Genomic DNA, 15,525 nt, shown 5'->3' with positions numbered 1-15,525 from the left:
ACACATTCTCCAAGAAGAACTGTGGCTTGCCAACATGCACTTGGGCAAAGTGTTGTCTCAATTTTTGTGTCTCCCTCTTAGCCGTGGGGTCTTCTACCATGGAGTCCAGTGACAGACTATTTTACCTTGAACTTCAAGATAACCTTGGATCTGTATTGATGTTTTAATTGCTATTACAGTTTTTTCCAACGTCTTTAAACCACTATCTAGTTTTCCTTCTGCTTCCATGTTCAGTATGAACAATACACTGTGGATCAAAACAGCAGATTGAATAATTTTATCCTTTCAAACTAGCTGCATGAGTAGTTGTGAGATTGAAGACACCTGTGATACCAGTTACAACACAATAATCTGCTTAAAGTATCACTACAAATCAATTATTTCTTATAACTTCTAAAGGGTACCAATAATTTTGCTATTTTAGAATGTCTTTGTAGAATAAGCACAAGTTCGGTTATTTTCACAACTTTTTTGTTTTGTTCCATTGCAAGCCCAACATAGACCTGCACTGATAATAAAATATTGATTAATTTCAACACTGATCAGGGTAAATGGTGCATTATTTTCATAAAATTCAAGGGTACCAATCGTTTTGGCAACACCCGTAGATCACACAACATGTAGCAGCAATAATTGTGGATAAAGTACCAGTAGGCCCAGTCAGTGATTGAAATGGGCCCTGACCACCAGTGACCTCTTTTTTATGACTTTTACTTTATGTGAAATAAAACACATCACACTAATGCCTGCTGTAAGCCCATCTTATTTATAGCAGCTTGAACAGCTGCTCTGGAGAAAATGTTCCCCTCTACAGCCACCGTGTAGAGAATGCACAGAACAGCAGTCTGCAGATGCATCAAAAACACATCTCAGCATGACAGTTTGACACTGTGAACTGCCCAACACTACTGAGCAATGTTCAGACTGCTTTGACGCTTATCACATGCTGTATTTAGATGATATGTCACCACACCTGTTGATGTTAATTATTGGTCTTTGATGATGTGAGTAAATATCATTCCAGTTCAGTCAAAAGAGATGTATTTGCATGTACTGTATTATTATCATTGTAATAATACTAATAATACTACTGGTCTAATATAAAAGTAAAATTGTGTTATGTCCATAAATATTTGGACAGTGACACAGTTTTCGTAATTTTGACTCTGTACACCACCACAATGGGTTTGAAATGAAACAATCAAGATGTGATTGAAGTGCAGACTTTCAGCTGGAATTCAAGGGGTTGGACAAAAATATAGTTTAAAAATGTTAGGAATTGCAAGAATTTTTATACACAGTCCACTTATTTCAGGGGCTCAAAAGTATTTGGACATAGTCATGGGCCGGTTACCGGTTTCAAGGTATACCACGGTATGAAAAAGTCACGGTTTCAAAACCGTTATATTTTCCGTCATACCGTTCTGCGGTATGAGCGGGGGTTTTTTTTTATGTGACGTCTCGTCAGAGAGAAAGTGGAGGTCCGTCAGGTCGCGTGCAGCTGCAGCGTAAAGTACCCCTCCCCCCTCGCACCTCCGGTTGCTGTTACAAGCAGGTAGTTCTGCAGGCTGTATGATGGCTGAAGGAGGCGAGACCCATGAACTTTTCCCCCCGTCGTCTAAACAGACCAAGTCGGCTGTATGGGAATACTTCTGCTACCGTAAACAGACAGACGGCCACGGCTTGGAGGAAGAAGGTTGTTTTTTTTCACTAAAAATAATTCATTCATGTCGTGACTTGAGTTGCAGGTTTAGCCTCAGTTAAAGGACTGCATTAAGGACTGTACTTATTTTTTTATTTTTTATTTAGAAAGAATTCAGTTATTTTGTATTATTTATTTTAAATACATATTTACTAATGTTCCATCATGTTATATATATTGTTTAAAAATAAAAGACTGTTCAATGAAAAAGTTTTCTTTTTTTGTTTTTAAATACAGACATGTCGAAATTACACATTTTAGAGCTGTAATCATAATACTGTGAAACCGTGATATTTTTGCCTAAGGTTATCATACCATCAGAATCTCATACAGGCCCATGCCTAGTTTGAACACTTGCAGGGCATTGTACGTCAAATTCTCATTAGGAGCTGAGCCCCCCTAAAGGTCTGATCCTAGAAACGCCCCTGATTAGAAGCATAAAACACGACTAGCCAGAGTAAACGTAAAAAAGTCGACTTCACACTCCAGACCAGTGGGGGGCGATACTGTTTATATACGTGTTTTCACTGGACGCAGAAAAAGACCGATCAAAACAGCGCAGGCGCAGATTCAAGGTGAATGGAGGTCTCCAGTATCCACAGTTGTGTTAAATGTTGCTTTGAATAAGTACGGTGTTTGTAAACGAATAATTAAAATAGCACATCGTATCGTACGATATCGTATTGAAAACGTGTATGCAGTCTTTCGTTGTCCTGGCTAGCACTGCAAATGGACATTGATTAACAGCGTGTCAGTTTGAACTGACTTCTATATTAGCAGGTAAGTGTAACTTGCTCATCGGCTAGCCCGCTAAGTTAGATAGCATAAGGAATAACACTTACAACTTGTTAAAACGTTCCCAGTGTTTTACCGATATACGTGACCCGTCACATTATGTGACGCTAATGTGTTGACAAACACTGATAGGCGATCCCATGTAAATGATACGGAAGCACATGTTTAGTAATGGTATTTCAAACACATATTTGGATCAGTGATAATAAGGGTTGGCAAAATGAGAAATTCAAAAATAGTTGCATCAGGTTTGTTGAAATATACATTTAGTTTTTTTGTTGGCACCATTTTTTTTAACCAAAAGTAAGACTGAATGCTCCTGAAAATGTCAAATGGTGTGACCAAAAAAGAATCATAAATGTTGAATATTTTGTCCACCTACAGTGTATTTAAGTGGACTTATAAACATAATGACTTAAAACATGAAATGAAAATAATTTTTGTAGTATTGTAAGTATGTAAGTATTTCTACATTTAAAATGTTAAATATTTTGTCAATATTGAGCAGACCATATTCTAAAAACAACCATTTTTTTCGAAATAAGTTTTGACAAATGATGTAAAATTAGTTATAAAACAAAGTGTTGCATTGCTAAAAGTGGATTATATTTATTCCACATTATAGTTTACATTTATTTTCCTGTATATAATCAGATATTTATGAAAAAATACTGGTTACACCAAGTGACACTGGGTTGCATCACGTCATTTATATTGGTAACAAAGCAGAGCGTGAACAGTCGGAATCTGAGAGCTGAGAATGTGCTTACCTTACAGCTGGACACTGCAAGAACACAGAGGCACACCAGGATGGCCAGTGTAAGTCCATTGTGTGTGTGTGTAGTCACTTTTCCCCTTCAAAATGTTTTTATTCAAAAGTGTGTGTAGTCGTCGTTATGAGACTATAAGAAGGATGTTATGAGTTGGACATAACCGTAAAGGTAAAGGTAGTTAACAGTTAACTGTATGTTTGGGTGGTGAACAACATCGTTAATATCATTGTGACGCAAATCACATCACACAATATAAGTCATTTTATATCTCGATAACGATATATATCCTGATATAGCACATGATTAGGGGTGTGTATCTGTGCTGTAGGACATTAGCGCTGTGAAACAAAACCATATCCATAAAAGTACACAGTAGATTCAGTGTTTCCCACAGAATTTAGAGAGACCATGGTGGTTGGACCTCAGTCCAACCCTGTAGGGGAGTCAGGGGGCGCATTTTAAGTCATATGCATCATTCCAGGGCACCCTGAGAGCAAAATGAAGAGGTTATATCTATAAAAAAGATAAAAAGTTTGTGCTCTAAACAATTTTGCGCTTTAGTAATTTAACTACTGGTCGTATAGGTATGAATGGTGATGACACAGCAATAAGGTCACAGCCACAAAGCATGGGAGAGAAATGTTACCAGTTCATAAATATTCCAGATAAACTATCAAACAAGACTAATGTCCATATTTCAGCTCTGAAACAAAGGACAGAGTAGCTCTGGTGCAGCTCAAACTGGTTTGCTGAACGTTTTGCAGAGTGTACAATCATGTTTTGCTCACTATGAAACTGGTGGCACAAATTGGGCTATGGTGGGCTGCCACATTCTATATAATGAATGGGAAACACTGATATTATGTGCTGGTGCTGTTAATCATCTCACATTTAATGTGCCTGCTGGGACAGGAAAATCATTTGTTTGGACTCTGTGTGCGTGAGAGAGCCTAACAGGGCTGGGTGATATGACCAAAATCTAATTTCCCAATATAAGTCATTTCATATCTCGATAACATATATATCCTGATATAGCACATGAGTGGGGGTGTGTATCTGTGCTGTAGGAAATTAGCGCTGTGAAACAATTAGAACATAATGTTTTACTGATCTGATTCACAAGCTTTCTCGCTGTCAGTGCTCCCTCTCATCATTCATTCTTAGCTTGCTTGACCACAGCTGCTAACACAACATCATCAGCTGCCTGTCCCACTGTGTTGTTTACTGACTACCTCTATAACCGCATATTGGCGGAGCAAATCTGTCCTCCCTATTTTGTGTCCGTACCCCTTTATACAGAACAGCAAGGCAGAATAAAGATGCTGCATTTCCATCTTCAACATTAGCTCAACCATAAATGACTCTCCCATTTAGCTTTGAATGAGTGCACATACATTTGTCAAATAACATAAATAAAGACAGTCTCTACTGTTTTGCTGTCATTTATAGTCGCCGCCTTCCTGCTTCCCTCTCCTTCTCCACTTTCTCAGCAGCAGTGGGGCTGAGTCCTCTGTGTATGCATCAGAAAGACACAGCGTTGGAGAGTTGACAACAACTAAACTCGTTATAAAGAAGAAGAATTTTACAACGTAATTAGCACGAAAGATGGACAGACTCCAAATGACTAAAAATGCTGCCGTAAAGAATGTGATTTGCGTCACAATGATATTAACGATAGAGCAAAATATGAAATGATAGATGCTTTTCTCGTTTCACACAGACCTAGATGCTAACATTAATGCTTTTGTAAACTAACCACTCCACACTGAACTGAATACTACTGAACCTAATGAAACACAGCATATGAAGTATTTTCTGTGATATGAACTTTTAAACTGTAAATATTAACTTTTGTAACTTGTGTAATTTGGACCCTTAGGTAGAGATGAGCCACTAAGTCCTCTGGCGTTCACCCTTACCATTTAGTGGTGTTGAGGGACAACTCTAGGATCTATAGTTCATTCTGATAAGGAAATTGAGCTTATCCTGTTCAGTTAGTTGTTCACTAGAGCCTTTTCTAATGAGGTTTATATTATGTAAAATTATGTAATCCTTGCAACTGTGTAAAATTCATCTTGTAATGTTTTTTGAAGGGATGTATCTTGTATAAACAGGTTATTGTTGTGTCCTTTGTAAAAAGCTCACTTTGTGATGATTGGTCATATGACTTATGAGTATTGATCACACCTGTGGATGCTTGTACAATTTTGCAGAACAAACCTGAAGAAGCTACAGGTTAATTGTGTTGATCGCTCCAAAGTAAAAGCAGTTCAGTGTGTGGTGATTCATTTAAGATGTTTATAGGACCAACCTGCCCCTGATCAATAATACTGGCTGTGCATGAGGAGTTCTCTTCATCAGTGTTTTTGTGTTCAGATGCTGTGCAGCAAAGCCAGGCTGGTCAGTTACCTCCCTGGTCTTCAAGTGTTGGTGCGTCGTGTGACTGGAGCCAGAGCCTTCTCTGCAGCTGGATCCTCTGGTTCTGATGAACCCCATGTAGCCATCACTCCCTCTGATATGGGTACATCATTATTTCTTGTCATACACATTTTAAATGAATCAGCTAGAAGTGACAGAATAAAGAATGAGAAGCCTGATATCTATCAGAATGTGTGCCTTGGTATGCTACATAGAAATTAGGCTGGTCAGTTTTTAACAGGGGCACAAAGGTGGGAAACGTTTTATTAAAGACAATAGAAGAGTTCTGTGTCCGTGCAATCTCGTCGTTTGATATGTTGATTTGTAAGAAAATACATTTTGTTTGGGTGGTCAGAGTGCACCTGATGCATAAAAATGAAACCTGCATTTCCATGTGTCTTGTACTTTACATAATGTTACTTCCCTGGTTAAGGTCTGCGGACGGTGTGGCCTGACGATAGCATGGGGCCATTTGGGCCCCAGGACCAGCGCTTCCAGCTACCTGGTAATGTGGGGTTTGATTGCCATCTGGAAGGTGTAGAAGAGCAGAAGAAGAGACCGCCACTAAAGACGGTTCCTGATGTCTTGTCGGCCCCATCCAGTAGTGAGAGACATGAGCTCATACTGGCCCAGTTCATCACAGAGTTCTTTGTAAGTAACATTAGTTCTGTCACTGAAGACATAAAAAGGTCATGGTGTGCCTCTATCTGCTTACTGTGATGGTCATGTTGATGAACACTGAAGAATAAAGTGATGAAAATCCAGCTTAGACATGTGAGGCTCATGAGCAGCAGCTTGGTTAATGTAGGCTGAGAGCTGAGTGTCAGACAGCAGGACTGTTAATGACACGTTTTCCAACAAAATCAGAATCAGTGTTGAACTGTATAAGTGACACTCCCCTGCTCTGAGTATGAATGCATTTTAGCAGTGCCAGTAAGTGGACTTATAAAGTACGAGCGACAGTATTTCTAGGATAAAATAAGATGCATTTATTGTCACTGTACTTAAAATACAATGAAATCGCTAGTGCCCATCACAGTGGTATTTTGACATAAAACTACTGCATACATTCAGGAACATACACACAATCAGTCACTACTCTTTTTATAAAACTATACAACAAAACAAAGGCAGGCAAGTAAAAAAAATCAAGTGCTGTGAGTGCAAGAGTCTGTAAAATATTGCACAGATATATAAATGAGTCTGTATGGCTTTGGGAAAGAAACTGTTCAAGAGTCAGTTGGTGCTTGTTTTTATTGACCTTGACCTTTGGGTAACCTATTTAACATTTAAAAGTTAACGTTATGGGTTATTTCCTATTTGATGAATTATTAATGAATTGTTAGATATGTCTATAATACATGTCATCTGGTGAAGCTGGAAGTTGTGTAACTGTTTGCTGTGTTTAACACTTGAGCTTAAAGGCTGATGCTAGGTCCTCTCCAGAGAACTCCAAGGATACTTGATGGGACGTTTTTCTGGAGCAGTCCACACACAAGCCTTTTACCTTTACTAACTCATTTAATTAGACTGTTATGAGATATAAGGGAAACAAAATGTCTAATGTGAAAAAGCATAGACTAGAGGATTATTTTTCTGAATAGCTAACTGTAGTCCTCACTAATATTTGTAAGTATTTTTTTCTGACGTCTGTTTTGTTTGTGCGTGTTGTGTGTATGTGTGTTTCAGGAGAAAGATGACCCAGCCTTGTCTCAGAATGTCAACAGAGCTGAACACTACTTTGATACCTCCAGTGTGGAGTGTGCCATACAGTCCTGCCCTGAACTATTAAAGAAAGGTACAGCAACAATACTCCACTCAGCACACAAATATCCTGTATTATGAGGGACCGAGCCGAAAGGCAAGAGGGTGAGGACTCCAGATAGGAGTCCTGCCCTTGCCTGGAGGCAAGGACCCTATTGTTTTTGTATCGTTTTTTATTATTATTCTACCGCGTCTTTGCGCCTTAATTTGACCCCCTAAACCTACTGCAAATCCACCAAATTCGGAACACACATCAGGTCTGGCGAAAAATTCGATAAAATGGAAAAACAAACAACGTCGAACTCTCTAGCGCCACCCAGAAACACTAAAACGGCCACTACGCCTGATAGGAATGTCGTAGAAAGATCAAACCAAAACTCAATTTTTCGTCTTATCAAGACCTACAAATCACGCACTGACAATTGTGGGATTTTTGACGATTCTTGGCCTGCTACAAATGTTATCTTGTCCGAGGGCGTTCATCGTGGCGGCTTCAAACTTAAATAGCTGACTTAGCACACCCTGCTGCACAAAAGTTCTGAACAACTTTTTCATTACTCGTCCGGTTTGGATTTTAGAAGCCCGCAAAGGTCAAGTGCCCAAAAACCCTCGCCAAAACGCTCCCATAGACAATGAATGGGAAGATAGTCTAATGCCACTTTGACCCTAAATTTGACCACCTAAACATGCTCCAGGACAGACCAAATTCAACACGCACATCAGGCCTGTCCATAAATTTGATATAATGGAAAAATTAACCCCAAAAGTGCCAAAATGGGCTCTCTAGCGCCACCTATAAACAGTTATAACAGTTATAAACTATTAACCAATCAGCTTTCAAACCACACCTGTGCAGTCAATTGGCTTCCTAACAACACCTGAACATTCAATCAGCATAAAAGGACTCCAAGGAACAGGGCACTTGAACACATTATTGAGATGGACTACTTTTACTCACCATGCCAAAGACAAAGGAAATCAGTCTTGAGCTCAGAAAGAAGATAGTGGAGGCTCATGATAAGGGGGAAGGCTATACTGCCATTTCCAAGCGTTTCACAGTGTCTAGAACCACTATACATTTCATCATTGCCAAGTACAAGGAGACAAATTCTGTAAGAAACAAGTTTTGGAAGTCTGTACTTAGTCTAATTAGACTAAACTGGAATTGTTTGGGCATATGGATGTTGCTTATGTTTGGCGAAGAAAGGGAGAGGCCTTGAACCCTAAGAACACAGTTCCCACAGTTAAACATGGTGGTAGGAGCATCATGCTGTGGGGCTGTTTTACAGCCTCAGGCACAGGGAGCCTTGTTCGGGTGCATGGCATCATGAAAAAAGAAAATGATGTTGACATTTTGAGGGATAATATGCAGAAATCTGCTCGTAGTCTATTCTTAGGTCATCGCTGGGTCTTCCAACAAGACAATGACTAAAGCACACATCAGAATTGGTCCAACAGTTCCTGAAGGATACCAAAACCAAGGTCCTGGAGTGGCCCGCACAGAGCCCAGACCTCAATCCTATTGAGAATCTGTGGCGGGTGCTCAAAGTGATTGTCCATGCTCGAAAACCACGCAATTTGGACCAGCTGGAACAATTTGCAATGGAAGAATGGGCCAAAATCCCTCAGGCCTGACCTGTGCCAACCTAGTAAAGAACTACTCTAAGAGGTTGTTGTCAGTTGTGGCTCAGAAAGGGTACACTATTGACTATTAATGGCCAGGGGGCTAATAATTTTGGATTTCTCATTTTTGCCCTTTTTTGTTTCAACTCATTGTATCAATAAAATATCCTAATCAAACTTGTCAACTTTTGTCATTGTAGTGTATTTGTTTCCACAATAACAAACACGTGTTGTTAATGGCCATGTCCATGGAGAAATCAAGAATTTTGTCTAATTTCACAAGGGGGTCTAATAATTTTGGTCACAACTGTACATGTGGGATTTTCGACGATTTTTCAGGCTTTTCAAAATATATATATTATTCCTGCATACTTTCAGTTACAGACTCCATTCAAACGTCACCTTTGGGAGCAAGGCCTTTAGTGTGGCAGCTCCTACCCTTTGTAACTCGCTCCCTCAGGAAATTCGCCAAGCACCAACTCTGGACTCGCACTTGTTCCTGCAGGCTTTTGCCGGTTAAATGTGTGTTTTTTTCTGTACAGTACTGTTGTCGTCTGTGTTTCTTGTAAAAAAAAATTGTGAAGCGACCTTGGGTTTTGTGAAAGGCGCTATACAAAATAAAGTTATTATTTTATTAATTATTAGGGACCGAGCCGAAAGGCAAGATGGCGAGGACTCCAGAAGGGAGTCCTGCCGACCCTATTGTTTTTGTATTGTTTTTTAAAATTATTATTATTATTCTATCGACACTTTGCGCCTTAATTTGACCCCCTAAACCTGCTCCAAAACTCACCAAAACAAACAACGTCGAACTCTCTAGCGCCACCTAGAAACACTAAAACGGCCACTATGCCTGATAGGAATGTCGTAGAAAGATCGCGCTGACACCACTGACCTAAATCCAACAGGAAGTGCAGTTTGCCGTTACATGTGGGATCTTCGACGATTTTTCAGGCTTTTCAAAATATATATATTATTCCTGCATACTTTCAGTTACAGACTCCATTCAAACGTCAAAATGTAGCCACAAGTCTCATCTATAGATGTGTTTAATTTGGTCTGGCTATGTTTTATACTTTTTGATCTGCGGCCCCACATGTGCACCCTGTTCCTCTCCCATTCAATCCCAAATCTCCATTCTGTCTGCCCATACTCTGTTATCATGCTCTCCAGTCGTTAACTACCATGGCAACGACTGTGTGTGCGTATGTGCAGCTGGCTCAGCCAGGTTCATTTGTGGTCTTAGTGTGCCACCCAGTGGAGAAAACTTGTCATGATACCTTATAGGGAAGTTTTCTGATTCTAGTTCAAGTTTATTGACTGTATTATTATGATTTTAGATACGGAGTGTCTATTTGCACCCCTGGTACAAATAGCCTCGCCCACACAGCTGAACTATTTGCACCTTAGACGTATAACAACGTGAAAACATGGCGGACATTCATCTTCCACGCCAACAGAAAAAGGCGAATTTAGAAAGGTTTCATCTCTAATGTTTGTTCTAAAGACATTTCTGGCGGGAAAGTTGTATTATATTTTCATAATCTTTCTTCAGTGAATGCATAAAAGCGTCAGTTTGACAGTCAGAAATTATATATATCTATCTTCCGTATTAGCAAAGATATTGGGCTGTCACATTACTTTGTAGAAACGAAGTGGTGACGTAATGGGCAGCGTGTCCGTCATTAGTGCAGGAGACTGGTTCGAGTCTTTGCAGCAGCAGTTATATATTGATAATGTTTTCAGCGGAAAAACTCTGCTATTCATTGATATTTGCACCAGTGGTGCAAATAGCCTTTGCCTTTTAGATATCTGTGCAGTCTGTCAACTATTTCACTGACATTGCTGTCAAAGTCTAGATCAAACACGAATTACATGAGCATGAACTACAAACATATCTACAGGTTTCACTGGAAATAAGTTCCTCTCCTGTTTGACTCATCAAAGTGGCAGTTCATTTCAGTTGCTCAGTCTAAATGTCTACACAGACAGACAGAGAGATCGTGTGTGTAACGTGTATCTACTTATTGCAGTGTCCAATAAATGCCGGGTCTGAATGCGTCTAAATGCACCTGACAGAAACCTTTCTGCTTCGCCGCGGCCCGACTTGCGCAAGGGGGCGAGGTCCCGCCCAACGCTGCTCGCAGCTTTAATGGAGGGGAAGGGAGTGCGGTGGTGGGACAAAGGAGGGAGGAAGGGTTGTTGCTGTTCAAGTTTTTTCAAAGTGCTGTGTCAAATGCAAGAAAGGTAATAGTCGCTTTAGTGTTCCAATCAAACAATCAAAAAAAGACTATGCCCATATTTCTGCTGTGAAACAAGGAGAGCAGAAGTGATTGTCTAAGTTCAACTAGTTAATTACTTATGAACATATAAAGTACTGTTTCACTAAATATCTTTTTCTACATTGTGTTTCTTCAAATAACTAAACCAACTGTCTGCTAATCAATAAAAGACTCAACTTTCAGATGACTTAGAAGAGGATCAGGATCAGAGTTGATTTATTTTACAGATGGAAATAAAGAAGATCTCTCATTGATCTGATTCACCGGCTTTCTTACTGTCAGCGCTCCCTCACTTCATTAATTCTAACGTTAGCTGATCCTCTCCTCTGTCTCAGAAGGGCAGAGCTGAGTCCTCCGTGTGCCTGCTCATCCTATATTTCTTTTGAAAATACGTTGACATGTCATAAATTAAATATACTGCTCAGCCCTAAAACGATGAAATGTTTTGTAGAGTGTACAGACAAGTTCAACACACTGTGAAACTGTGGCGGCACAAATTAGACTATGGCGGGCCAGGGTCAGATGATATTGCCTCTAAACCTTATTGCACTGGATGGAAAAATCCTGAGTGTTGGACCTGAGGTAGAAATTGCTAAGATCCTTCGATTTCTTTAAGTTATCAGCAGCAATATGTCTTTTACTTGGATCTATATTAGTGATGGCTTTTTGAGTCCCAGAGTTCATGGTTGTAAAGTGCTGTTGTCTGGTCTCCTTTAGCAGCTCATTAATTAACTTTTGTGTCATTTTTCAATGCAGCTTGCTGCTTATTTTTGAATGTTGACTTTTCCTGATAATAAACTAATGCCGTCTTTTAGTCTTAGTTATGTGTAGTTTATTTTTTGGGTAAATAATGATGTATTTTTAGTTATTGAGTCTGTACAAAGGAAACACCCTTTCAGTTTTCAGTCATCTCAAGACCACACAGTCACAGTTTTAACCTGTGGCTCCATACCAACATGTCACTGTGTGACTAATGTTTCCTCTCCCACTTGAACAGACTTTGACTTATCCACAGTCTCAGCAATAAACAAATCAAAGTGCAGTCTGCCCGGAATATAGCTTCCTTTGCAGTTAGCCATTATGCAGCCACAGACGGCTAGTTCCTGTGCTTAACTGTGTTTTACTTTTTTTGTCAGACGATCGGAGTCTGTGTGTGGCAAAAAAAAGTTTGACAATGCCCAATTAACCTCCAATAATTACATTGTGGTCCATTCAGTGGCTGCTGGCTGATGTGCTCACAATACTGGACCAATTAGTCAGTTTGAAAAATCTCCAAATTTCCCTTTTTTAGAATTATTTTTTCATCATGTAGTTGGTTAGTTAACAGTAACGTTTTGTAGAAGTGTTACTGTCTTTCTGCTGCACTGTCTATAATTTAAATGTTATGTGATTCTCTTTCTAATCACCATCAAAGTCTAACACTTACATGTCTCCTAATAATGTGTTGACCAGATTTCCAGTCCATTTTTCCTGAGGCTCCATCCTCTGGTATGATGGTGGTCACAGTGACCCAAAAGACCCAGAACAATATGACGGGATGGAGTGTGGAGGTGGAAGAGGAGAGGGAGCAGATGCTGGACAAGGTGAGCTCATTTCTGGAGTGTGCAGGCGTGATGCTTCTGTAGAACAGCAGTTTTTTTTCCTGTAAATACTGGTTTGTTTTGTTTTTCTTTGCTTTTTCAAAGTGATGCTCATGTAAATGCTTAAGTCATGTTCATTTATGGGTGGCTTTGTGGGTCGAACCAGACTTTGTATTTACCCCAAATGATAACCCTGGTGTGTTGTAACCTGAATATAAACTTAGTTTGTCCATAAAATGAATGTGGAGAAAACATCTCATATTCTCATTATTGCATCTAACAAAGCCATACCCAGTGTCTCTGTTTTGGAGATAGCAATCAATATTATGAACATATGTCACACACTGACAGCTGAACACAGCAAATCACTAATCATTGATGTCATCATTGAAAAAGTAAGTTGTTTCTTTGCTGTGCAGTTTGTTGATGGAGCTAAGGACATCTGCTACACCCTGCAGAGAGAAGGATTCTGGGCTGACTTCATTGACCCCTCCTCAGGCCTGGCAGTAAGATACTACAAAGTGCATTTCCATCAACCTGCGAATTTGTGCATTAAAAATACTGACTGCAATGCTGGAAATGTACAAACATTGACCTAGAGTAGTAATCTTTTGCACATTTTCCACAAATTTCGTGAAAAAAAGACCATGTGCTGATGTCAGACTATACTTGATACTTGTTTTATTGCCCTGCAATTCAATTATAAAATAGTTAAATTATTAAAAATCCACTCCCTGATTTATTTAAAGTTCCCTAATCATCTCTTAACTAAACTGTGCAACAAAGTGCACATCGATGAGGGGACAAGTTGCAGACTGGTTACAGGGAAGGCATGAAAAGATGCACATTCGCTCCAGGTGCTGTAAATGGACATTAGAGTATAAACTGTATACTCCAGTTGATAATATTCTAAGTTGAGCAGAACATTATTCTTTAATAAATAGTTGCTGATTTTTAATGGGGAAACGTTTGGGCACTGTAATAAAATACACTGAAGTGGTCTGAACTGGAACAGATTGGAACCCAGCCCAATGCTGATACTTTAGTGTATAAGAACTGTTCATTTCATGTTGAAGAAAAGCCAGTACAGACCTTCTTTATGTTGAAGGTTTGTTTGTGAGCTGTAATCTGATAACACACTTGTAATTTAAGATACAGAATTATAGCTTGCAGTGGACAGTGAGTGACACAAGTCCAGCAGTGTGCAGTGCTCAAGAAAGCCAAGTGTTTTCTGTCTCTGTAGGACTGAAGCTGGTACATACTGCTGCTGATCATGTGTATAAAAAAAAAAATAAAAAAAATGTGTGCCTTAAAAAACAACCATTTGCTGTCTTATAGTACAGACATGTAGCCTGTGTTATAGTTTTCTGCATCTGCTAATAACTTATATTAAGAATTCTTGAATGCTTTACTGAAGAGAAGAGAGTTTTGAGTGTGATCAGATAATTGTACCAGAAGTGTCTGTGCTCCTCCACAGTTCTTTGGCTCGTACACCAACAACACGCTGTTTGAGACAGATGAAAGGTACCGTCACCTGGGCTTTCAGATTGAGGACCTGGGCTGCTGCCGAGTGATCCAACACTCTCTGTGGGGAACACATATCTTTGTGGGGACAATTTTCACCAACGCACCACCCAGCAGCCTTATCATGAAGAAACTGCAAGGCAGCTGAGCACAGCCTCAGGAACCCTGGACTGGTTACCATTAAAGCTGTATAAAAATGATATGGACTGATTTATATTTGCAGATTCACATCCCACAGAGTGACATGTCAACACAATAAAGAGCTTCTTGATTACACTGGAAGTTTTTTAACTATTACCTTTTAGACTCAGATCCCTCTCAGCAACAAACACATTCCTTCCTATTATTTATAACTTATCTGAAGTGTCCCATCAGTACAGGCTATACCGTCACTGTGACTGCATCATGACAATGTAATACTGGTATACTGTAAGTGGGAGAGGACTAAAATTATATTGTACTGATTAAAATGTACTCTGTCAGAAACAGGGTGAAGCAGAAGTGTAGAAATGGAGACAGCGGGTGGATGACAAACAATATCCTGTAATAGAGCTGATTATTTGACAGAAAGTTGATCAGCAACTTTTTTCTGTTGAGTTATTCATGACGATGTCGAACATTAAATAATTATTGCTTCTCAATTGTAAGAATTTGCTGCTTTGGTTTGTCTCATATGATGTTAAAATGAAAATCTTTGGGTTGGTTGGACAAAAGAAGCAATTTAAAGACATTTTATAGAACAAATCATTGAGAAAATCTGCAAATGAATCATCTTGTTTGTAATGTTTTAATGTTTACATAAGAAGAGGGTGGTCTGTATTGTTGACTACAGATTGAACAGGATCAACTGTGTATCTACTGCAACCATTACAAACATATTCTAGACTTCATTTAAAGCATTTCTAGCTGTTCTTGCCACCTCTTAATAGAACATTAAATGTTTGGCTTGATAGCTGAGTTCAGTCAAGGACTTATGTGATGAAACACTGAAACTCATGCTGACAAAACCAACAGGACAAATGTGTGGTCAAAAATGCCTACTACTGGACAGATGTAACAATAGT

General features: G+C 39.3%; 1 protein-coding gene across 1 annotated transcript; it reads left to right on the top strand.

The window, feature by feature from the left end:
• The first annotated feature begins 2,267 nt into the window (after window positions 1–2,267).
• LOC133992900 (methylmalonic aciduria and homocystinuria type D homolog, mitochondrial-like) lies at window positions 2,268–14,737 on the top strand. The gene is made up of 8 exons (XM_062431690.1): window positions 2,268–2,482; window positions 3,275–3,316; window positions 5,647–5,791; window positions 6,122–6,339; window positions 7,378–7,486; window positions 12,810–12,940; window positions 13,357–13,443; window positions 14,415–14,737. Exons 2-8 carry the CDS (start codon window positions 3,308–3,310, stop codon window positions 14,607–14,609), a joined length of 894 nt encoding a protein of 297 aa, XP_062287674.1. The 5' UTR covers window positions 2,268–2,482; window positions 3,275–3,307; the 3' UTR covers window positions 14,610–14,737.
• The last annotated feature ends 788 nt before the right edge of the window (window positions 14,738–15,525 follow it).

Source organism: Scomber scombrus, chromosome 13 (assembly GCF_963691925.1).
Source record: "Scomber scombrus chromosome 13, fScoSco1.1, whole genome shotgun sequence".
NCBI classification, from domain to species: Eukaryota; Metazoa; Chordata; class Actinopteri; order Scombriformes; family Scombridae; genus Scomber; species Scomber scombrus.
Note: the sequence above shows the minus strand (reverse complement) of the source record. Positions and strands in the feature narration are given on the sequence as shown.